At 49.0% G+C, this 26051-nt stretch overlaps 1 protein-coding gene across 1 annotated transcript in view; it reads right to left on the bottom strand.

Moving 5' to 3' along the window:
* The window catches only part of MAP1S (microtubule associated protein 1S), a 38522-nt gene extending 14652 nt beyond the window's left edge, over positions 1-23870 (bottom strand). Inside the window, exons 1-4 of the mRNA XM_048496391.1 lie at positions 23684-23870; positions 11806-11907; positions 2536-2618; positions 933-1073 (exon numbers count right to left, since the gene is read on the bottom strand). Of these exons, the coding sequence (XP_048352348.1) occupies positions 933-1073; positions 2536-2618; positions 11806-11907; positions 23684-23801 (444 nt within the window). The 5' untranslated portion in view covers positions 23802-23870. The remainder of the gene's footprint in view (positions 1-932; positions 1074-2535; positions 2619-11805; positions 11908-23683) is intronic.
* Positions 23871-26051: the final 2181 nt, after the last annotated feature.

The following is a 26051-nucleotide window of genomic DNA, read 5'->3' as shown; positions in this document are numbered from 1 at the left end:
GGACGAAGGTCATAAAGACTTGGCACCACAATTCAAGAAGGATATTGACAAGCTGGAACGGGTCCAGAGGAGGGCAATTAAAATGGTAAAAGGGCTGGAATCCATGCCTTACGAGGACAGACTTAGGGAACTGGGTATGTTTAGAAGAGAAGGTTAAGAGGTGACATGATAGCCAAGTTTAGATATTTGAAGGGACGTCATGTCGGTGAGGGAGCAAGATTGTTTTCTGCTGCTCCAGAGACTAGGGCCAGGAGTAACGGGTTCAAGGTGAAGAAAAAGAGATTCCACCTAAACATCAGGAAAAACTTCTTGACAGTAAGGGCTGTTCGACAGTGGACTACCTTGGAGTGTGGTGGAGCCCCCTTCTTTGGAGGTTTTTAAAGAGAGGCTGGATGGCCATCTGTCAGGAGTGCTTTGACTGTGTGTTTCTGCATTGCAGGGGGTTGGGCTTGGTGGCCCTTGGGGTCTCTTCCAACTCTATGATTCTATGACTCTAGCCTTGCCTCTCCCTGATATGCCACCTTTTCACATAAGAGAGAGGCACAGCACAAATGGAGAAGCATATGAAATTCCTTCTGCATGGGAACCAAATGTATTCATGGAAACAGATTCTAAACCTAATCCTTTCATAGATAGGGGGAAAAATTACAAGCAGCAAATCAGCCCTTTTTGCGCAGAGGACTGCTCAACCACATGAGCCACCTGTCAGCGCTCTGAACTAATTATATGAACAGACTGGACTGACCTGGGAGAATCCAGCCCAAAAAGGACCGCCCCACCTTACAACCAATCCTGTCTCAGGAATATTTTCGTACCAACAAGCCCAATTTCCAAGGTTAGATCAGTCAGCAATTTTAAAGTTCCCAGAACAAATACCCAGAAGCAGCCTGGCGGCAGGTGAGAAGAAAGCCAGCAAACAAATGAAGACTCACTGCTTTGTCAGCAAAGACCTGGATGAAGTCCCGCAATGCAAAAGTGCCCGTCTGGAGCACCAGCTCCCCGGTCTCCTCCACGCAGGGGCCAGCAAAAATCAGCAACTTGTGGCGGGAAGAATCGGTAATTAGGTTGCGGAGCTGGAGCAGAGAGGGAAAGAAGAAAGGACCGGTTGTGGGATTATGAGTGTAAACACACTTGAATTCAAGCTTCCTGGGCAATGAACCCGTGCCTCAGCCACCCATCAGGGTTGAGAGAGTGCAAGGCTGCATGGGCAGAGCTCAGAGGCAGAGCTATTTGTCTGACAAGTTCACCCTCCCATTAAGAACTTTATTTCAGGGAGGAACGACAGGGAAGAACCGCATCAAAAGGCCTTTTGATGACTGAGATCCTAGAGCAGGGGTGTCCAACTCTGGCGCTTCAGATGTTCATGGACGACAATTCTCACCAGCTCCTGAGAGTGATGATGCCAGTTGGAAGAGACGAGAGTGGGCCATTTTTGCATGAACTACCTGTGGTTGTTTACTTCGTGTTGGGGTTGTCCCATGGTTTTCTGTTCACACAGGGATTCCACTACTGCAAATGTCCCTAGCTGGGCTGCCATTTCCCCCACCCCCCTGCGTCCTTGCTGTTTCCATAAAATGTCCATTTGAGGAGGCTGCCTGAAACATCATTTGTTTTTGGTTGCGTCTATGGTCTAGTGTTACTTCACTAGAAACTGGTCAATTTCATGTGAATTTCACTATCATGCAGAGATATACCCTTCTTATTGTTCTGAAATGGTGGCCCAAAGAGCAGGACGAACTGTTGTGGTGTGGGCAGGGAAAGGCAGGGGGGAACGAGAATACCCCAAAAGCCTAACACATATGGATTTCCTTCACTTTCCCTGTGAAGGGAGAGAGTCAGCTGCACTTTGAAAGCTTTCAGAAACCATGGGGATTATCTGATCTGAGAAGGCAGTGAGACCAAAGAGGGGAACTTGTGCACAGCCGAGAATCCAACCTGCAGATAATGGACCCTCAGCATGAAGGAGCACAAGCGCGTAAATGGTCTGGGAGAGACAAACCAAGCATCTGATTTTATCTGAGGCAATTACATAACAACTAGCTGCATCACAGCAAGGAAAGACCTTCAAGAAACCTTTGTCCCATTGACATGCAACACCCTGCCAAGTAGGGACCCTGCCAAATCAGGACAGTGGTCTATCTCGCTTAGCCCAATGTCTCCAGCAATAAAGGTTCTCTCCCAAGAACTGCCACCTGGGCCATTTGGGCAGGGATGATACGGACTGAACCCAGGAACCAGCTTAAATAAACCACGTACAGTGCCACAGTGCCTAGAGAGCCAATCCCCCTTCACACAATGGGGAACACACCTCTGAACTTTCATGCTTAAGTCCCCTGGTCAAAAGTCCTTTAAAAGGCAGCTGCCAGCTGGAGGTTGCGACAGCTTGAAAAAAAGATTTTGCTGCTACATACGCTTGGCATAGACATAATTAGTGGCACTGAAGCTCAGAGTATGTTTGATGCCAAAACGTGTGCCGAGCGAGTCAGGGCCCGTCTCCCAGCCGCTCCCATGCCCAAAGCAGGGCTCCCTGCTTACCTCGTCACAGATCGACTTGTCAGAAGGGTTCAGCAGAACTAACGTCTCCAGGATATCGCCACGATGATGAAGGGCACGCTGACCTGCACCAGAGAGAGAGAGAGAGAGAGAGAGATCTGCACACGAACCTCAGGAAGAGTTTGGATTTATATCCCCCCTTTCTCTCCTGTAAGGAGACTCAAAGGGGCTTACAAATTCCTTTCCCTTCCCCACCCCCACAACAAACACCCTGTGAGGTGGGTGGGGCTGAGAGAGCTCTGAAGAACTGTAACTAGCCCAAGGTCATCCAGCTGGCGTGTGTTGGAGTGCACAGGCTAATCTGGTTCCCCAGACAAGCCTCCACAGCTCAAGTGGCAGAGCGGGGAATCAAACCCAGTTCTCTGATTAGAGTGGACCTGCTCTTACCACCACACCACACTACTCCGGTCCATCATGTCACTCCTCCCAAAAGGTCGTATAATACTAATTTCAGCCATTTCTGTCCTGGTTCCAGATATACCCCAGACACCTGATGACAGAACATGCAAAACGCCAAAACTCCAAACAGCAAAAATCACACTGTAAGGCAACCACCCAGCCATAATGTATTTATTTACTCTGCTTACAGTCCACCTTTCTCAATGAGACTCAACGTGGATCACAGTGTAAAGAAAAAACAACTGGTATATGTGTGTAAAGAAAGTAATTCCTGGCCAGTCCTAGTTATGAGCAATGGGCTTGTCATCAAACACTGCAATAAAACACCAAACCTGGGAGAGGCAAGTACATATGAAATACAAATACAATTCACTCCCTGCTGCATACAAGACAACCAATAAATGTTGATGAAATTTATAATAAAGTGTCACAGTGCAATAAAAACAATAATCACCTATTATATATATATATGTATAAGTTTCAATAGAACTCTGAACACAGGAAGAAAGGGACATCTCAATTCAAGACAACTTCTCTTGATATTCTGACATAATTTTTAAAAACAAGATGCTGAGAGTCAAGTATAATTAGTCCAATTGTAAACAGGACTCTGGAAGCCAAGCACAAGAAATAGGCTTTCAAAGGATTTTTCTTCAGGCCCAAAGCCTCCTTATCAACGTGGCTTGAGTCGGATCACATTCCGATGCTGTCTTGAGTTTGAGACTGCAAACCATCCTTATAACCAACGTGACTTGTGTTGAATCACATTCCTATGTATTACTGGCAGAAATGCCACAAGGAATGTTGGCAAGCAAATGCTCTCAAGCTGGGAGCAGTGGGCTGGTCATCAAACACTAAAAACCTGCTACATGCACAAGAGCAGCAGTTCCTTTATTTACTGTCCCCCGATACCGTCACAGCCCACCATCACAACATCAGACTCATCTGTCATCAAAGTAAGGCAGCAAACTCACACCACAGCTCAGCCAGTTCTTGGCAATCGAGTCACCACAGGCACCATTACTGCAATATCGCTTTGTCAGGGATAGATTCTCAGTTGAGGACTGTCAGATACTGGGGTTTCCTTTGGCTGTGATTCCACAGAGCTTAGACCTTGGGAGCATAAATGAAGCTCCCTCAGTGCCTCTCATACAAGCAAAGGACCAAATTCGGGAAGAGTATGACAGCAGCAAGAATGATACAAAAGCTATCCTTTGCTCAAGGAGGTTCCAAATAGACTGAGATAACTTATGTGGAGCCAAAGTTGCATACAAATTCCACAACTGAAAAGGCTGGTTCTAGCAGAGATAAGAACATAAGAACTAGCCTGCTGGATCAGACCAGAGTCCATTTAGTCCATCACTCTGCTACTCGCAGTGGCCCACCAGGTGCCTTTGGGAGCTCACATGCAGGATGTGAAAGCAATGGCCTTCTGCTGCTGCTACCTCCAGAATAAGGAATCTCCCTTGACACAAGAGGAAAACCCCGCTGCTAGTTCAACAAATCCACCGGATCAAACCTAATATGCACAAACTGATTTTTATTTTATTTATAGTTCGATTTATAGACTGCCCTTCCCTGTAAATGGGCTCGGGCCAGCTTACAGCAATAGATTTACAATTAAAGCAAACCAATTACAATTGGCATACTATGGCACCTCAATAACCAATAACTAGCTAAGGATGATTAATTAAAGGGGAAAGGGAGATCACATCATCGGTAGGGTAAGACTTCAGTGGTCAGGGTGTGTGTATTGCACTGCAGATCTCCTTGTTCTAACTGTGACCAGAAGCAGTGAGAAAGTGTACAATGCAAGATTCATACAAGTTTGAAGGGGAGGGAGAGAGACCACCATTGCTCAGCAATACAATACTTGGGCCCCTTCTGCACATGCAGAATAACGCACTTTCGATCCACTTTCACAACTGTTTGCAAGTAGATTTTGCTATTCCGCACAGCTGCAAAGTGCTTTGAAAGTGGATTGAAAGTGCACTGTTCTGCATGTGCAGAAGGCGCCTTGGTGCTGCAGAATGTCCCAGGTTCAATCTCAGGCAGCACATCCTGTTACAAAATCACAGATAGCAGAATTTTGGAAAGGCCTCTCTGGGCGGGAGATTTTGGGGAGTCTCTGCCAATCAGAAGAGACAAGTGTGCTAGATGGACCAATGGCCTCAGTCCCTGTCACATGTCTCACAGCCTGCATTTTGCAAGGGGCTTCAACTGGCTCAGCTCAGTTTTAAAATGCTGAGCACACATCACCCCCTCCTGCAGCCATCTGTGCAAGAGACGGTGCAATTCCCCTCCTGCGATTCAGGCCGTGGCTGGTATAATACAGGCGGACTGGGACAAAACAGGATCCGGCCCCTTTGCTGCCCAGGGATTCCTATTAACATAGGCAGAGGCTGCAAACGGTGGAGAACTCCAGCCCATGAGAGACTGAATGGACACAGGCCAGGCTTCCCAAAGCAATCTTGCAAGCAGCAAAGAGATCAAAACCAATCCACGGCTTGCATAAACCTTGGAGATCATGCAATGCCCCACGTGAAGGATGCTTGTCGAGCTTTAAAAAAAACAGCGGCGCTAATATGTCACAGGGAAATCAGTGGCGGCCCGGTCTCTTTTTCCTCAAGCGTGCAGACGTCGTGTTAATTTCTCTTCCCAGAAAAGGGATGAATAGTTTCATGTGTGCTGAGAGCACACTCTAAACAGCAAGGCAAACAAAGGGGAGAAAACAGCAGCCTGACTTATTTCCATTCATGCCTGGATCCAGTTCCCTGACCAGCACTGCGCATAGTATTTTAACTGTAATCAGTATTGGATTAGACACTTAAGGAGCAATGCTTTTGACTAAAAATAAAACTGGGGCAAAACTAAATATCCAGTCCGTAAGGATTCGCACTTCGCTAGCTGCATTTATAGAAGAGGGACAGGACAGTAACCCAGTTCCTCAAGAAACAAAGAGCTCCGTAGCGAGGGAAATGAAGAGAAATATTTTGCCAAGTAGCAAGAAATAGACAGAACTATACCCTCCCCATTCCTGAGGCAATAATCTCAAAAGTTCTCTTGAAGGCTGTTCAAAGTGATACAGGGGGAATGTTTTGTTTGTTTTGTAAATGACACTGGGCCCCAGCCTCACATCTGTAACAAAAGGCTGAATCCCTTGGATAATATGAGAAATGGCAGAATTGTTTAAAAATAAAATTAATTGGCTTCAAAGACACAGAACGACTAGTGGTTCTTACTTGTAAAAGGTGCTTCTCCTCTGAGAATCGGAGGACATATTTCTGGGTAATTCCCACCACTCACCTAGGAGGCAAACTTTCTGCTTCCTGTTTCCTGTGGGAGTTACCCAGTCGCCCCTCCCCAGGCCCCCTCCTGGGGCGGGGCGTGTGCAGGCAGGTCGTGCCCCAGGCACAGTTTCTTCTCCCTCCACCCCTGCTCCCAATAGCTGAACACTTTTCTCTAGAACTATTTTAAACAAAACAGTAAACAATTAATAGTGGGAAGGTGCACAAAGACCCCGCAATAGGAAGAAAGAGAAGAAATGATGTAACACTGTGTTCAATAATACATTCAGATATGAACATTGCCTGTCTGAACTCCGATGATGTGGGGAGGGCAAGATGTCCTCTGACGCTCAGAGGAGTAGGATCTTTCACAGGTAAGACCCAACGGTCGTTCTCCCTCTGAGCTTGGAGGACATCTTTCTGGGACCTCAGTCTTCAGCTGCTGTGAAGCAAGTCTCCCTTGCGGTGAGGGGATGACTTCTTTGCTGGTACGCCTGCTCTGTCAGACATCTGTTCGACCCGTTTGGTGCATTATTGGCGACATGAAGATGGCATCGCCGTGTTCTTGACCAAGGTTGGTATAGCCCATAATTTATTTATTTATTGTTTCGGCTTTTATACCGCCCCATCCCCAAGGGGCTCTGTTGGGATAATTGGGACGTGCCTGTCTGGACCGGTTCCCCTGAGGCTTCTGCTGCTGTCGCCTTCTCTTCCTCATCTCCTTAAAGGAAGGTGACCGCTATTCTCACCTTCCATTTCCAGGCACGGGCTCTAGAGAGGACAGAACACCCCAACACTGAGGCAATTTCTCCTCATCAGGCAGAGCTCTCAACAAGGCTCAGGGTTAAAGACAAGGCAGGAGGGAGGGAGAAGGCTGAGAAGGTAGCGTAAGAGGGCTGGTAAGGTTACGGATAAGGAAAGAGAAAGGAACGGGAACAGTTGACAGAGTTGGAGCTTAGGCAATGAATGCTCTCCACTAAGGCAGGAAAAAGGCTGAAGCTGACTGGGTAACTCCCACAGGAAACAGGAAGAAGAAAGTTTGATTCCTGCCTCCCAAACCAATGGTGGGAATTACCCTGAAAGATGTCCTCCGAGTTCGGAAGGAGAAGCAGCATATCTGTAGGCATCTGCCCCCCACACAAGAAGATCCACACACGTACACAGAGGTATTGAGGGGAGGCACAATACAGAAGGAAAGAGATCATATCAGGCTTTGGGAATCCATACAGATGATCCAAGGTATGGAGAACCTAACTGCTTTGTGGAAAAAGGTGACCCAATGCACCCAGGAGGGTGCTCAGCTGCACATAGTAAAGGAGAATATAATTCAGTCAGCAGAAGGATTCAGGCAGTTTCATAGATATGGACCACAGCATCCCCGCTGCATCAGGAACAACTGAGCAGCGGGGAGAAAAGTCCCACAGAGCTTTGCCAGGGAGCAGCTTTGTAGCTTGAGACATCCTTTGGACCCTGCAGCCTGCATGCCAGAATAGGACTGCATTCTAGCACTGGGTAAGATGGTCTTCTGAGCAGGCAGAAGTATGGAGGAGCAAAGGGTTCAAGTGGGTCTACACACACTTGTAAGCCCCACTTCCCATGTTCTTTGGAAGGAGGGTGAAGGAGAAAGCTCAGCTCTACTGATAAATTGGTACTAAGGGGTACGTGTAGGAGCCGCGTGGCGTAGTGGTTAAGTGCTTGCACTGCCACTTACACAGTCAGGAGTTCGAGCCCCCTGTGCATCAGATATCCTGGCAGCTGGCTCATGGTCAACTCAGCCATCCATCCATTCCTTGGTAAGTAAATGAGCACCTAGCACATAGCTAGGAGGTAAAGAATAGCCGGGGAAAGCAATGGCAAACTACCCCACAAAAACGGCTTGCCTATGAAATCACTGCTTGCAGTGGTACCCCAGGGTCGGACACCTGAAGGGGAAACTTTACCTTTAAGGGGCACGTGTGACTTTGACCTCTGTATGGTTTTAAAGTTTGAATAAAAATGTTTAAATAATTAAAAGGGAAAAAACAACCACCACCTGTATAAGAGCCAGGCTCAAACTGCAACCAATCTGTATAAGAGCCATCTGTATAAGATGTACAACAACCATCTGTATAAGAGCCAGGCTCAAACTGCAACCAATGAACAGGCTTAAAACCTGGATCTGCCTGCATCTGGTATAAAGGGACAGGTCTGGTGTGAAAGCATACAAAGAATTTTGTCACCCTGCTGACTCCTAAGACCGGCAATCCACCCCCTTGCAAACCATCCCCCAAACTTTCCCTGCATCTGGGCTCCAATACTGAAAGCCTGCACAGCTGGAAGGACAGGTACCTGGTGGGAGGGGCTGCAGGGACCTGAACTGCTGGTAGGGGGAGGATTCAGAACCCTCACCCAAGTGGTGTTCCTTCCTTTTACGTAGCACACACACCCCTTCCTGCTTTATCCACGACTGGTGTTTAAATACACATACACAGGTCACAATCATATGCACTTAGAGCCTTAGAACCCCAGGAGATGGACTAAAATGAATTTCTAAGAGGAGGGGCTGGATCAGGAGCCCAGCCTGCGCAGAGGAAAAATGTCTATTCAGCAATGCAGAAAGTAGGGGAAAAGTCATCTCAGGCCTTTTGACCACAAAGCAGACCATCAAATCTGCTGATCCTACAAAGGGATTATTGCGCAAAGGAGCCCCTAAGGGCTCTTAAAACACTGTCAAATCGCCTGATCAATTTGTGGAGCTGCAGCTTCCCATGGCAGACACAGTGCTCCGTGTAGGCTGGGGACTCGTTCGATTCAACACCTTGCCTCAACGATGAAGAAGCCCATGGGCTCTTAAAACACTCTTGAACAGCCTGATCAATTTGCAGAGTTGCAACTTCCTGTGGCAGACATGGTGCTTCATGTGGGTGGGGATTTGTTCGATTCAACACCTGGCCTCAACTATCAGGAAGCCCGGGGGCTCTTAAAACATTCTCGAATAGCCTGATCTATTTGCAGAACTGTGCCTTCCTCCAGCAGACATGGTGCTCTGTGTAGGCTGGGGACTGGTTCAATTCAACACCTGGCCTCGACTATGAAGAAGCCTGGAACTCAGCTCCCAACATGAACTCCTGAGAATTCAAGTCCGCAGTCCTCCCGGCTACAGATCACAAACTCCCTGCTGACAGATTCGGAAACCAGAAAAGGCAGGGGGCCGGCCTTTTTGTCTTACTCAGTTTTTGAGGCTGTCGAAAGTCCCGCAGACCATTCCGCTGATCTGCTCGGCAATGTAACTTGCCTCCTACTCATGAGTGTCAGAACTCTGACTGGTGGGCCTCAGATCAAAGGCAGTCAATGTGACCCACGGAGATGAAGAGGGAGACTTCTTTGGAAGTCATGCGGCAGCCCCACGGGTTTGGGTGGCGAGCCCTTGCTATTCTAGGAACATCAAGACATGTGCTCCTGTCAGAGAAGAACAGTGGAGTTGTCCAGAGCGGCAGCAGCCAGAGGCCACAACCCACGGCCAGCTCTGCAGGTCGAGCCTTTCATGACAATTAGCTATTCCAGCAACTGCTATTTATAGGCTGGCAAGAGCGAGGGACCCTTGAGCATCAAGTCATGCACCACCCTCAGAATTAACTCCATTTGTGAGCCCAGTTCCCATCAGCTGCAAAGGAGCAGCCACAGGATAGGACCAACCCCGGATTTCGCCTCGCCCAGCATTCTCGCTTTTGACAGGGAAGCTGCAGGCAAAGCAGCAACCGTGCAATTAGCAAGGTAAGCAGTTCTTTTCAAAGGAGGTTCTCAACGCTGAAGCATGAAAAAAAGAGCACCCACCCTCAGAGGTTGGCTTCTGGTACTTCCCCTTCATCCGCCACTCCAAACTGGATGGCCTCTCTTTTCACCCCACTGCCAACAAATACTCTGCAACCATGGAGCTCTCAAACACACAACCACACCAGTTTTTGAACAAGCAATGGGGGGGGGGGGCACAATGAGTTTTCCACTGCCTGAGGCACAACAAATGGGGTGGGCATTCTTGAGCCAATCTCCCAGAGAAGAAAGCTGCCTGATCCAGAAGGCACGGACACCGCCCAAGCTGAGAGCTGCAGAGAAGCCCTCCACAAAAGCGGCTCTGTCTTCCCTGCTCAAAATGTTTGCTTTCCACAGCAAAAACACAGAGGATTCAGCTATGCCCTGGAGGGCCGAAGAAACGGCCCTCCCTCCCTCCACCTCGCAAAAGACAACAGCAGCCGTTTTCCAGCTGCCGCTCGCAGACTGACGCAAGTGCCAGACAAAACCCCTGTCTGCAACGTGAATTCAGTACCAAGCATGCAAAGCGGACAGTCATGCAAGGACATGGGCAGGCAGAACCGAGGAGCGGCGGGGGTGGGGGGGCGCTGTCCACACTCTGGAGAAGCAGGCCTGCAGCACGCAGGCTTCTGCAGGTGTTTCTTTCAGATCAAGGAGAGAAATCTTTGCACAAAGGACAACGCTTTTTTAAAAACCAGAAGTCAAGGAAAAGGGGTCGGGATGCACATTTATGAAATCATACGTGGTGGGGGAAAATGGAAAGCCTCTTGTGTTAACTGGAGGTCGTCCAACGGAATTGACTGGCAATCGATTCAGAAGGGTCACCTGACATGAGCTAGCCGCCACAACAGAGAGAGGGCAGGTACGCCACAGCAGACACAGCAAGTGAACCAAACTAGAGAACACAGGATAACACGGAATGGCAAAGTGACGCCAGACTAGGCCCAAGAAGACTCTTGTTCAAATCCACACTGTGGAACTATGCGACTATCACTCTCTTTCAGTTGGACCTGCCTCACAAGACAGTTGCGGTATTTAAAGGTCGGGCAAAAATCACGCCGACCACTCTGAGCACCTTGGAAGAAAATGGGATAAAAATTCAAAAGAAAAATAACCACAAGCTCAGTTTGACCCTGGTGGGCAGGCCGCACAAAACCCAAGAGATTCAAGTTTCATGAATGATCATCTACCACTCCCGCCTACAGAAACAGTCCAGGAAGTCTGATAACCCTTGCCCATTGAAAAGAGGACAGCCTTCCCTCTGATTCAGCTTTGGGATGCTGTCAGGGAGCCAAATCAGATTGGCTCTGTGGCACCATGACATCATTATGTTGGCTCCATGATCTCCAATTGGCTGGATTATACAGCCAGAAAAAGGTTACCCTCTTTATTAAAGGACAAAGAAGGGCAGCGGATCAAGACAGCAGAGAGCTGATAAGGACATCCAGGACCAAACGAGAGACACAGAAGCTTGAGAAGGATCCTTCAAAGAACGTTCCATCCCGCACCAGACCCACCCACCCTACCACCACCATTCCATGCCAAAAATGTCCAACTATGAAAAATTCATTGCAGGTCCAGGAAACTCCTTGCCAGAAAGTTCAGCTGCATCTGCTGCAAATTCCAGCCACAAAATCTTGGGAACAGGAGTGGGAGGCATAGTTCTGGAATCCTATAACCAGAGAAAATCTCTGCATGAACACTGGGACAAAAATTAGAAAAGGTGTCCCACAATGACTAAGGCCACCCGAAAGCACCGTCTTTGCCCACCTCTTACCTTTCACAATGTCTGAGAAGGTAGCCGAATGACGGGATACGAAGAGTTTTAGCTGTTGGTCGAGGTTGCAGGAGGTCAGGTCGATATCCCATGAGCGAATCCCTGGAAGAGGGAAAAGGGAGAAGTCATGGAAGGACAGTGCCAGCAGGTTCTTGGCTTTCCAGAGCAAGGAGAAGCAGCAATCACGGTGCAGGGTATCTAGTTTACATAAGATGCTGGCCCCTGTCACAGAGCTGGAATAAGCTCAAGGCAAAATTGCAGCAGCTTCTACTGACCCTTGAAGAAGGGCAGAGCAGGACTTATACCAAAGATATCGTTCACAGCATCATAAACCAAGTACCAACCGGCGCTGCTGCTGGGAAGAGTCAATCAACATCACGAGTATTTTTCTATCAGGATGTTATAGGTGCCCCCCCCTTCACACCCACGTGCCTGAACTTTCACTCTCGTGTACAAATCGAAGGACCATCTAGAGGCAACCTTAGTTCTTACACCCTATCATGATCCCTAGATCAAGACAAGAGGACCTCACCCCTCCCCACCTCCTGTTATAGGATATACCTAGGAACCTATAAAGCTCATGGCTGCAGCAAAATAAATAAGAAATGTTCACATCATTACAGCAATTAATTAAGACTTATTAGCACCAAACGGCAAGATGATGAACCAAGATGTGTACATATTACAGCCCAGCAGAATTCAGGAGTCCTCTTCCATAGCAATGACTTATCAGATGCAATAATTCTCCACAATCCTTCCAGTGGAGAACGATCCGGTAGTAACCAATTGAATCTGCAATCCTTCTTTAGGGTAAGATGGGCTGCTGGCTGTGTCACGGAATGCCTTCAGACAACCTTGGGCCAGACAAACTAGCTCACCAAGTGGTTGTTGAGAGATAAAATTTAGGAGAGGAAAGTGGTGCAAGTTACTTTGAGTCCCCACTGGGAAAAAGGCATCAGCAAATTCCAAGAAGTACCTTGAACTGAGCGGTCCACAAGAGAGCCAAAAACGTACAGTGGGGAACGATCCCCCCCCTTCCAAATGTATTTATTTAAAACGTTTATTAGCTGCCTTTCAACATCAGAGGAACTCGAGGCTCCTACTGGGCGCGTGCATCCTGCTAATTGGTTTAGTGGCTCAAATCCACAGGTCAAATCCAGCCCTTTTGCCCCTCTGTTCTGCTTAGCAAACATGGCTCTTCCTTGCACTAGCGCTTCCTGAGAAGTCTTCCCAATCTTCAGTGCACCACTTGGCACCTCCAGTTTTTAAGACACAGGTGTCAAACTCGCGCCCCTCCAGATGATCATGAACTACAATTCCCATCAGCCCTTGCCAGTATAACCAATGCTCATGTTGGGAGGGACTGATGGGAATTGTAGTTCATGAACATCTGGAGGGGCGCGAGTTTGACACCCCTGCTCTAAGAGATCATACAAGATCATACAGTTGGAAGAAACCCCAAGGGCCATCAAGTCAGGGTGTAGGAACACATCATCAAAGCACTCCTGACAGATGGCCATCCAGCCTCTCTTTAAAAACCTCCAACGAAGGAGACTCCAAGACACACTCCGAGGTAGTGCACTCCACTGTCGAACAGTCCTTACTGTCAGGAGATTTTTCCTGATGTTTAGGTGGAATCTCTTTTCCTTCACCTCGAACCCATTACTCCTGGTCCTAGACTCTGGAGCAGCAGAAAACAAGCTTGCTCCCTCACCAACATGACATGCCTTCAAATATCTAAACATGGCTACATTCACTTCCAGCCACAACCGAGTGGTTTCTTTTCCTCATACAGAAAGTAGAGGACAAAAGTATCAACGATTTTGCTCTCTGACCAAAGCAGAACGTTTACGGGCATTCCGTGCAGCTGCGGCCGCTCTACTGTATCACAAGCTTTGCTGCTGCAATCACAACACAAAACAGATCCGGAGCACTTGCTCTGCTGGCCACACGGGGAACACCACATGATCGTCCTGCTGGAGAACAGCGGAGAGGGAGAGCAGCTGCTGGCGTCCAGGCACCGCAGCTGCCATCGCCACGGCCTGCTAGTTTACATAAGACCGGGGCTGTTCGCATCAGCAAAGCTGCACAATGGCAGCTCTCACAGCGGACTGCAATATGTGTGTGTGCTGTGCTAAGGCATCCCCTTGAGGAGCTCACTGCAGATTTCAGGGCGTACCGGGATGAAACGGTGCCCAGAGGCAAGGCCTTGTTTTTGTGCCACCACCCTGGGTGTGCAAAAACAAGGCTTTGCCCGCAGCCGGCTCCTGGCCCAGCACCGACTGCTGCCACCACCACCACCCACTTCTTCTGGCAGCCACACCTGCTCACAGCCTCCTATAGAGAGGGGGAGTGGCAGCTGCCGGCACTGAACTGTCTGCTGCAAGTCCGCCAGGCACTTGCAGTGCCGGCTGCTGCCGGGCCCCCCAATCTCCATCAGAGGCCATGAGAAGGCTACTCACGGTCTCTGATACAGGTGTGGGGGTCAGCAGCTTAATCACATGGGGTGTGTGATTTTGCACCCCCACATTATCAAATAGGTGGCACCTAGAGACATGGGACATCCCATGTCCTCATGGGCCATACGCCCCTGCCCAGGGGTCTGCCCTCATCCAGGAAGCTCACGGGGCAAGGCAGCAAAACTGTACCACATGCTGCCAAGTCATTCTCACCGAGAAATATCCAGCCTCACCGTATCCTCAGTCTTTCCTAGATTCCCTACCCTGGCAGCCAAGCTACCAAACATTCGAGACTTCAGGCAACATACCACAGACATTGCACACAGCCACGGAGCAAATGCATCAGGGAAAAATAAACAGACCCATCACTAACCACCATCAGACAGGCAGCCCTGCGACAGTCTGCTACAGCAGCATAGCCCCGACTTGTCTTGGGACACCTTAAAGGCTAATGGATTTATTCCGGCAGAGGCCAATGCAAAGGGACCCCGGGTCCATGAAAGTTTCAGCTGCGGTACATCTCACAGTCTATAACAGGGGTCTGCAACCTGTGCCTCTCCAGATGTTCATGGACTACAAATCAGCCCCTGTCGGCATGGCCAATTGGTCATGCCGGCAGGGGCTGATGGGATTTGTAGTCCACGAACATCTGGAGAGCCACAGGTTGCAGACCCCTGGTCTATAAAATCACACAGGATTCTAAGCACCATTGGAGTTATGACCCAGAAGAAGGTCAGATTGTAAGCTACAGCCCTATAGCCAACCACAACACGGCATGGATTTGGTGGCTTCCATGAGGGGTTTACAATTCAAGGGTTGAAGTCATTATATTTACAGTTAAAGGATCACAGGTAGTAGGTGCCAACAAAGACCTCCTTCTACCTGCCATGAAAGATTGAAACAGGGTTGAACAAGGGTCTGGCTATGCACAACGCTGCTTCACACATTTATGAGTGAAGTCCTCCAGCTATGTTCCTCTGCTTTCTTTCGTCAAGAGGGCCGTCACTCAGTGTCTGATGCTTGGCTTTGCCGGCAGAAAGGTTCTGTGTTTCATTGCCAAGGTCTGCAATCAAAAGCATTTCAGGTAGCAGCAGAAGCGTATCGAGGGGAAATGGCGGCTGATGGCAACACCTCCTTCGAGCGTCCCTCCCCCTCCCCTCCCCCCGTGCTCAGGGCGAGGCTTGGACCGAGCCCTGCCCCTTACCTCTCTGCAGGCCTGCTCCTGGGGAGGGCAAAAGCCAGCTTGCACGGAGGCCGGGGGCAGGGTTTGGTGGCGGGCAGCCCAGGCGAGTGGTGCAGCTGCCTGCCACCAAGCCCCGCCCCCCTGCTGGGGCACACACCGTTTTGTAACGTGACCCTATAGGTCATGTCCACATATGAGTGGATAATACTGAACTAAACAGACCAAAAGTGTAAATTGGAAAAAGGCAGTTTTACTGCATTGCAATGAATACCGCCACGGCCAAGGGCACAGGTGACTTTAAAAGGGGATTAGACAGACTCATGGCGGAAAGGTCCGTCAGTGGATGGTGACTACAGGAAACATCTATAAGCCAGCAAACTTCTGAATACCAAGGCCAGGAGGCAGTATCATGAGAACGCCTCGTCCTCCATTTGGCTCCACGGAGCAACTGGTCGGCTGCTGCATAAAACATACTGGACTAAATGGACCCCTTGTCTGATCCAGCAGAGCTCTTCTTACACAATGAATGTACGTGTCCTCTTGATTGGTTTACTAAAATATTCTCAGCCAGTCTCTGTTGCCAGTCAAGGACATAAGTTCTGCGCCAGTCAAGGACATAAGTTCTGCGCGAGGGGAGGAAACTTCTCTGCAAATGCTCAAGCAGGGGTAGGAAAACTGCTAAGTGTTTTGGGGTTGGATCCACATCTCCCAACCCAATTGATTAAAAAGATTGAGCCGTTTTCTCTTGGAGTCTAAAGTCCTTTAGGCAGACTCACACAGTTATGGGCTTGCTTCAATAGGAAAGGGCCTTAGGTGGGGCAGAGAACCCAGTCAGCTTTCTGCAGGGGGCTGCGTGAAAGAAAAAGGAAAAGAGCAACACATCCTTCCGACTTTTACTGGAATGCCTGGGATGATCTTAAAATTTGGTCAGTCTTTGGGGGATGTATTCAGATTGCATGCATGAGTTCACAGGAAACCAAACACCAAGACCATCATCTGCAAGCACTCTCGAGCGGTTAGAATTCTTAAGCAAGAAGCGCACCAAACGGTCAACCGCCGTTGGGAGAGGCCTCTTTCCTAACCGGGCTCATCAATCCTGTCAGCAGCTTCAAACCCGAGTGATTTCCTGGGAGATGCACCACTTTCTCAGCTATCCATTTAGACTTTTTAGAGGGACGGAGACCAGCTTTTGCATAAAAAGCTAGAATGGCAGACAATTATGAGCTTGCTTAACTTGCTGATAACCAGTTATGAGGGGCAAGAGTGCCAGACAGACCAGCAGAAGGCTGTTTATCTGTTAAACAACAAATCCACGGATGCTCTAGAGCAGTGGTGGCGAACCTATGGCACGGGTGCCAGAGGTGGCACTCAGAGCCCTCTCTGTGGGCACGCCCCCCCCCCCCCACACACATCTAGGCTGGTCTGGGCTGCTGGGCTCAATTATTAGCATTAAACCTAAGACCTAGTTTTGGGGAAGCAGTGTAGGTAACCCTGTTAAGTTCTGTTAAACCCCATTGATTTTCATGCGAAGAACTAAAGCTTGATCCTCTACCTGGGTGTAAGCTCGGTTGCTGGCAATGGGACATGTTCTGAGTAAACGCTCCTAGGGTTGTGATTCACCCATTGGAAGAGTTGCACGTTTGCCTCAAAGCAAAGCCACCAACTACCACCAAGCTTACTCCTGAGTAACACAAGCCTCGGAGCCAACCGTTTTTTCTAAACTAAAACCTCAGTATTCAGGTTAAATTGCCATGTTGGCACTTCGCAATAAATAAGTGGGTTTTGGGTTGCAATTTGGGCACTCGGTCTCGAAAAGGTTCACCATCACTGCTCTAGAGCAGTGATGGCTAACCTTTTCGAGACCCAAATTACAACCCAAAATCCACTTATTTATCGCAAAGTGCCAACATGGCAACTTAACCCGAATACTGAGGTTTTAATTTAGAAAAAAACAGTTTGCTCTGAGGCACGCATTACTCAGGAGTAAGCTTGGTGAGGCAACCGTGCAATGCTTCGAATGGGTGACTCACGACCCTAGGAGGGTTTACTCAAAAGCAAGGCCAGCCTAGATATGTGTGTGTGCCCTCAGAGGGGGCTCTTAGTGCAGCCTCTGGCACGCGTGCAATAGGTTCGCCACCACTGCTCTAGAGCAAAGGGCCAGGTTTTTATGCACGGTCATAAACAAACAGTCTTAGCTCTGTACTCTGTCTTTTAATTTGTGTATTTTGTTGTAAATCTTTGTACTATGCCATTAAAGGGTATTTATTTTATTTTAAGATTTATATCCCACCCTTCCCCAAGGGGCTCAGGGCGGCAATAAACAACATAAAGCCATACAATAAAAGCATAAAATATTTTTAAAATTAAGAAGAATTATAAAATTACTCAGCTCCAGATGCCAACTTGCTAAAACCCAAAATGTCTCCCCTCCACCCCCCAGGAGGCCAGAAAAGTAGATGTTAGCCCAGCTGGCCAACAGGGAAAGCCCAGCGGAACAGCTGTCTTACAGGCCCTGTGGAAGCTACTCAAGTCCCGAAGGGCCCTGATCTCAATCGAGAGCATATTCCACCAGGTAGGGGCCAGGACCAAAAAGGCCCCGCCCTTGTCGAGGCCAGCCGGATAATTTTCGGGCCAGGGATTTCAAGGAGGTTCCCCTCGGAGGAACGGAGGGGCCCACTTGGGCAATATGTATATATGAGGGGCAAGAGAGACCTCATAGGATCTTGCAAGTCACTGCCAAAGCCAAGAAGTCACAAACCTTTAATATGTACACATGGCGGAGGGGTGCAAAAATTTAAACCTACACACTACAACCGCTGCCACAACACGAAGGCTTTGCAAAATCGCCAGCTGACTCCCAAGACTAAGCTTTCAGCCCTGACACAAAGAGCTGCTCTGACCGGGAAGAAAAGGAGGCTGCAACAGCAAAGTTCTTAACAGCGGGAGTCCCAAGACACTCACATGACAGAAATATTAACTGCCCTCTCCCAAATCTTAAGCCCCTGGCTTTAAGGGGGCGGGGGAGGGGGGAGAGAAAAAAACACAAGGAACCCTGGAATGAGAGGCCCGTTGCAGCTGCTTCCTGTTTGGTGTCAGAGGAAGTGCCGCTTAACAAGGAAGCCATCTCAGCAGATGGGGAAAGAGGCCGCTGCCACAAGGCTCTTCAAACCAGGGAATCACAAAAAGAGCAGGAGGCCAAAGTAAAGAGCTGATTAGACATCTAAGCCCAGTTCTCAAAGCTGAATAACCAATTCAATCTGACCTACATTACCAACACGCCCCACAAACCACACATTTTAAGTGGTTATTCCCACCTTGGTTTTCCCTTTAAGCAGTTCCCCCGCCCCTCAACCCCCTTTGTAAGCTAATGACTGGTTCAAAGGCTTTGTGGATGAGTGAGTACCCAGGTCTCCCCAGCCCTAATGGTTCAATTTATAAGCAAACCAGCAGCAAAAACCACCACTAAAGGCACACACGGAGAGACACATTTCTGCAGCCACAAGGACTAGAAGCTTTTGTTTAAAAAGCAAGCTGAACTACACATTTGCCTCCTTTTGTAGCACGGCGCTATCGAGCCTCCCCATTCAAGTGGGCCTCCCTCATAAAAGCACTGCAAAGATCTGGACCCAAAGAAACGAACGAAAGGCTGGCCACAAAACCAAGGGAGCAAGCAGCAAAGCAGGAGATTACCAGATCAATTCTCACTTTACTTGGTTGCCTCAGTCACCCCCACTCAACTTCAGCTGCCCTTCTCTCTCCAATAAGGGGATAACCTTGGCCTACCTTACAGGGCTGCTCTTTGGATTACAAGTGAAACACTGAAACCTTCCAGCCCAGAGTTTTTACTCCAGCACAAGATGACATTGATGAAAACATATCCTGGATTGCTCAGGAGTTTACAGCTGTGTGTTTTGTATTTCTAAATAGCTTTAGAGCCAGCGTGGTGTAGTGGTAAGAGCAGGTGCACTCTAATCTGGAGTACCGGATTTGATTCCCCGCTCTGCCACTTTAGCTGTGGAGACTTGTCTGGGGAACCAGATTAGCTTGTGCACTACAACACTTGCCAGCTGGGGGACCTTGGGCTAGTCACAGTTCTTTGGAGCTCTCTCAGCCCCACCCACCTCATAGGGTGTTTGTTGGGGGGTGGGGGAGAGATTGTAAGCTCCTTTGAGTCTCCTTACAGGAGAGAAAGAGGGGATATAAATTCAAACTCTTCTTTTAATCTGTAGGCCAACAAAGCTTTGTAAAAAGTGTTTTGACTGAAGTGTCCCTAGGTTTCCTCAGGAGAAAGAAAAGGGGATGCAGGCCCAAAGTACAGCCCTACCCTTGGCTCAGGGATCCCAAGCATCCAAGTGCCAGCAATGGGCGTTCCTTTCCTTCTAAAAGGAGAGAGCCCATCCGAGGAGACCTTTCCAGGCCAGAACGTTCATACCCAGAACTTCTATGACACACTCTGGCACAGCCAGCTTCCTGCCAACTCCCCGGGCCACGCAAGTGGTCAGCAATGCTTCAGCCTTCCAGGAAAGCTGCTTGAGTCAGCCCTGAGTCAATGCATCCAGAGAGAACTCACAGCTCAGCTCCTGGCCAAAATCTGGCTGCCACCAGGGTGAACAAGCCAGCAAGGAGTGTCTGATGCCCCCCTCCCCCCCCGCCGCCGACCTGCCTGCTAAAGTCTATGGGCTAAGAAGGTTGTAACGCTGCTTGGGATGATAATGTGAACCGGTCCAGAAGGCTGGAAGAATCCTGGCCAGGACCAGCACAGCAGCAGCAGGCATGATAAGGGCATAAGAGTGAACCAGGTGTGTCTCCCTGCTCTTCCTCATGAAGCCTTTTGGGCAACCTTGGACCAATCACAGTTCTCTCCAAACTCTCTAGGCCCCACCTACTTCACAAGGTAAAAGGAGTTTGTAAGCTGCTTTGAGACTCCTTAAAAAAGTAGAGAAAAGCAGGGTACAAAAATCAACTCTTGCTTCTTCGAAGCAAGGCCTGTGGATCACACCTGCACAATGACTGCTATGATCTGGCATCCCAAGAATCTTAGCTTTCTTTTTTATTTTTAAAGCCCCAGCCCTCATTGATACAGAGGACAGCTTTAAAGAGAGCAAGGAAAGCCGGTTGACATTCCACTGATCAGGTGTGGCCTTACATTGTCTTTCTTCCATCACACAATCCTTTTAACACATTAATGTCGCCAATGACCCTAGAAACCTGCGTAAAAAGACAACATGGCTTTTGTCTTTGAAACGGGGTCTTTTCACACAGATGTTCCTCCATGGTTGGGTTTGACAAACCTTCACCCAGCCCTGCCCCCATGTTCCCTTGCTCTACAAGGACAGTTGCCATGGCACGGTGGGGATTCAAACCTGGGTTTCCCAGGTCCCAGTCCGATACCTTAACCACTACACCATGCTGGCTCTAAGGTTATCTAGTGAGTTAAAAAGAGGCAAGATTCTTCACAAACTGTACATATCATGCAGACAATATTTATGTTATTCTTTTAATCAGAGGTGGAGAAGGTGAGAGCACACATTGCTCAGAACAGAGTCAAGGGACGAGAAGTCACATCACATGGATCCATACATACAAAATAGAGGCCAACAGGGAGACATCATACAAGCCATGGACTTTCCAGCTTGTGAGCACTGGAGCCTGGCAGGTTTCAAAGGCTACAACCATGAGGGCTAGAACAGTGGTTCTCAACCTGGGGGTCGGGACCCCTTTGGGGGTCGAACGACCTTTTCACAGGGGTCGCCTAAGAGAACATCAGTGTTCTCCATCTGTAAAATGGATAAATGTTGGGGTTGGGGGTCACCACAACATGAGGAACTGTATTAAAGGGTCGTAGCATTAGGAAGGTTGAGAACTGCTGGGCTAGAAGGTCTTCTTTTAAACCAAAAGCAAGGGAATAAAAAACCCTGCGCACAATTTCTGATAATGTAACAGAACCAAAAATGGTGAATCACGCAGATCTTGGCACCCTGAGAGGTTCAGCAGGCAGAGCAGACACCACAAATCCTTCAGCCACCCCAATGCAAGCTACTACAAGCCGCTTCTTCTAGCAAAGCTGCCAGGAGGCACGTTCCACAACAGGTGCGCTGCTGGCTGCCAGGGTGCATGCACCTTGCAGAAGTGACTCAGCCACGCGCGAGAAAAAGAGGCCCTCCAGCTAAGGGAAACTCTTTCCCAGGACTCTCGGAGAAGCAGCTAACGAAGCAACTTGCTTTCTCAGGACAAACGAAACACAAAGAAGAGAACGCCCCAGACAGGCTTGCCTTGAACATCTCCCATCTGTTCATTTGGGTGAACTGTGATTGCCAACTGGAGTCCTCGCCCCCCCCCCCGCCCCCCAGCAAGAGGGTCTGGAGGAAAATGGTTCCTTTGTGTGGAGTAAAGCAGCACAAAGCCAGACACAAAAACTTGACTCACCCCAGCATGAAAACATGCCCCTTGACCCCAGAGTTACAAGAGAGGAGGGGGTTCAAAGCAGCTGCCCTGGACTATCTTCTCGACATGGCAAAGATGAGTCTGAGTACAAGAGTTGGAGGTACTAAAACAACAGGCAAGGATGAAAGGCACACTCAGTTTACCAGCTCTCTGGTTTTCATTTCTGATAACTGAAGAGGGAGCATCTGGGCTTGACCTGCCAAAGGCAAGGACTGATGAACTTTGGGACCCAGCCCCATTTCATGTTAGGCAGAGCTTTCACTTTTTTGAACTGAATATTCTCATTGCATGCTCTTACCCACTTTGTGAATGTATTAAAATGCCTGAATTTGTCAGCATTAGAAACCAGCATCATATGTTCAGGTTAGACCCAGAAAGGTAAGGCCAGCTGTCATTTGGCACAATTTCTCAGGGAGTCACAAAGATTGACCTATAAAATCTATAACAAAATAGTATATGGTGTACACAAAAAAGTTTGTAAAGAACACAGGGCCTGGGACTCAGGCTGCACATTTTAAAACATCAATATGAACCATTACAAAGATCTCAGATACTGTTAATGATACTATCATTATAAATGAACAACATAGGACCATTTGTATTCTAACCTATGTGGCCTTCCTCAGTGGTCATATATACAAAATTACCAAAGTAAACACAGCCAGACATATTCTTTACAGGTATTTTTCATCTGCAAATGGGAAGCCTTTATATCTTGTGTGGCCTGATGTTTCCTATTAACACAAATCATGGGTGTTCCACCATTGAAACTGGCTCACACTGAAATCCAGCATGTAATAATCCATGTTTCCAGATGTATGTCCCATCAATCAGTGGCAAAACGACTTGGATAATTTCTCAAGGCCATCCTGAATCTTTTAATAACATAAGTACTTCCATTGAGCCTGCTTTCTACTCCCCCACCCCCAAGTCTCTTACAAAAAAAAATCCCCCTTCCTACCTCTCACAACATCACGAACAGAGAGCATTAAAAAAATTACTTGTTTGGCGGTTCAAAGCAGCAACAGCTTTGCTTCAGTTCCTCCAAGCCTTGCCCCATCCATTCCCATTAGCTTCCCTCATAGTTGTTCCTCTCTGTTCCCACCAGCAAAACTCCACCATCTGCATAAGAGATTAGGGAAGAGATCCTCCCTCTTACAAGATCATATCCTCCATTCAGTTCTTCCTTGACATAGCCCTCTACTACAGTAGCCCCCAACCTTTTTTCACAAGTGGTCCCCAATCTTTTTCACCCCTTGGCAGCCCATTTCCCTAAAACTGTAATCCCCTATTAGCAAACCCATTACATAATCTTTGTCACATACCCACAAATACTATAGCAAGTACCCCAGGGGAGGGGGGTTGCATGCACCCCTGGTTGGAAACCACTGCTCTACTATATCTGACTCTTCAACTATCTTTCGTATCTGCTTCCCCCAACAACACCAAACCAGTATCATACCGACATCATACTTCCCTTCCAACCAAACTCCTATGTGAGGCCCAATAGGATCCTCCTATATTCAAATTCATATCAAAACCCACCCACCCGTATTTCAGCCCAATTTCTCCCCTTAGCCCCCCTCCCGTCAATTGAGGTTCCCAATCCACAGCCTTAACGGGGGAACCAGTGAAAGCTCTCCCTACGCCCCCCTAAACCTCACATTTACTACACATTTACTACACACATAAAAAACCATCACATCAATAGACCAGATACTCAACCCCCGCCCAAGATAGTCCCACTCCACTTCCGGTCCCCCAAGAGCCACTGACGGCCCGCCTCCCTCACCGGCTCTGACGGCCCCCAACACGGCCCTACGCAGGCCGGGCCTGCCGCCCCCGGTCCCGAAGACCACCAGGAGCGAAAAGCGCGGAGGGCCACCGGCGCCCCCCACCGACGCCGCCATCTTGGTGGGTGCCTGGCAAGCCCGGCCGCCACCGCCTCTGACGCCGCCGCGCGCCGCTTGGCTACGCCCGCCACCGCGCGGTGGCCACGCCTCATGGCGTCACTGCTCACCAATCGGGGTAGATGGGCGTGGCGGGGGCGTGGCCGTACGGCGTCGATGGTTTCCCGCGTTAAGAGAGCCGCGAAGAATGAACAGCGCAGCGGGGGCTGCTGTGCGTGTTTAGAGTGCCTTTCGCGGGGTCAACTAAACCAGTTATTTTTTAATTTAAAAAAAAGGTGTGTGTGTATAAAAATATATATATTTTTAAGCGAAGGTTCCCCCATTAAGAAAGAGGATCCACCTAGGCTCAAATTCATATCAACCCCCTACGCTCCGTATTTCAGCCCATTTTCTCTCATTAGCCCACCCCTCAATTCAGGACGCCTCTGAACATGCACAGAGTGCTTCCCCCACCCGAAACTCCTCGCTGAAAAGTCCTTCACCAACCTTGTTTGAGCAAGCTAAAAATTGTGTTTCTGCAATAACGAAAGGATGGCGAGACTGAGGTTGTTTCTGCACGGTCCAAATATCCTGGGGTTGAGCAAGGGAAATATCCCAGTTTGACCAAGAGGTTCGCATGGCTCCCTGTCCTAAAGTGGGTTTGCCCCACGAAATTGCCCCTCATCCTGGGATTTTCAAAAATCACCAATTTGGTGATTCTTTTCAAAAAATCCCGTGGTGAGCCTGCTACCGTGCAAACACCATGGGAGCAGAACCAGTTCATTTTTCCCACCCAGCCCCCTGATCGCCCCACCTGACGTCATAACAGTTTTCAACTCTGCTGAACCGCCAACCGTTGCATCCCGCCCTTTCCAAAACACTCCCCCAAGCACGTTTTCTGCTCATGGTGTTGCCTGGAAGGATCTATGGCAGGCTCTCTGCCAAGGGACCAGGGAGAGGTGTCGCGTGGAAGGAGGCGGAAACCAGGGACCTGCTCGGGATCTGGGGCAAGAGGGCAGTCCAGCGAGCCCTTACCAAAAGCCATAGGAACACTGATGTTTTTGAGAAGGTGGCTGCAGAGAGGAGGGGTCACAGCAGGACTGCCATCAAATGCCGCACCAAGACCAAGACACTGCGGCAAGAATACAACTGTGTTGTGAAACACAACAGGGGGTGTCGGGTAACAATAGGGCGACCTGCCCCTTCTAGGAGGTGCTCGAAAGGATTGTCGGGGAAAACAGGAACATCATCCCCCCCCCCCTAAAAAAATCATGAGAGCCACATGGTTTGGAGCGGATGAGCGGCTATTGCCCCCAGCTTCCCCTGCTCCAGAATCAGAGGAGATCTTCACAATGATAAATGAGGTGGACATTCACCCGCCTCCAAGCCCCTGGACTCGGGTAAGCAGAAATTGTGGGAGAAGGTCACTCCACGTGTCTCCCCAAGGTGTCCCGCATCAGCGCTCAAGGGTGACCCTGGAAGAGCACAGGGCTCAGAAGGAGGAAAACTTCCGGGCATATTTACTGACCTCAACGTGTGGTAGCTGTAGGGCATGGAAAAGGGGCCTGTTCTCCCCGCCATGGCCTTTGGTGCGCGGGGCGTGGGGGCTGAAAACGGCCTTCATTGGACAAGGAATAATTTGCTGAATGTCAAACTTTATTAAACAATGCAAAAGCTTAAAATCGGACCTAAAACAGCCATTGAGAATCTGACCACTGATCCTGAGCAAGCCTGTTTTTGCTACAGGTTGATGAGGCTCACAACAGGAATCCTCCAACCAGGGACTTAATATCAGATGAGCTCCCAGACACACAGGCTCAATTCTGATGAGGACCACAAAGTGGGGAAAACGGCAGACTCGGGGGGCGAGGCTCAAGCGCCATCTATTCACCCACAAATGGACCTACAGATCTCCCACTGGCCTGAAAAAAATCTTTCCGGCTGCATGGGGACTTGGAAGCCCCTTTTCACAATTCTGTCCGGGGCTCTTTGGAGCACCTGCAATTAGCTCTGAAGCGGCCCACAAATCAGGCCTCAGACCCAGCAGTTGCCTCTTTTTTCACCTGCTCTCTGCCAGTACCCTTCTTGGCCTTGGCCTGACCCTTGGCACGGGCTGTCTTTGCCTCACTGGCAGCCCTACTTCTGGCAATTGCCCCCTTGGGCACAGAGCCTCCTTTGGCTTTTTCATCCCGCAGCAACTTGATTTTGGCCTTGGTCTCTGGAACACCTTTCAGCTCAGCTTTGGTTTTGGGGGGATGCTTCTTTGGGCCA

The sequence above is a fragment of the Sphaerodactylus townsendi genome, linkage group LG05 (assembly GCF_021028975.2).
Source record: "Sphaerodactylus townsendi isolate TG3544 linkage group LG05, MPM_Stown_v2.3, whole genome shotgun sequence".
NCBI classification, from domain to species: domain Eukaryota; kingdom Metazoa; phylum Chordata; class Lepidosauria; order Squamata; family Sphaerodactylidae; genus Sphaerodactylus; species Sphaerodactylus townsendi.
This window is presented reverse-complemented; position numbering and strand designations above follow the sequence as displayed.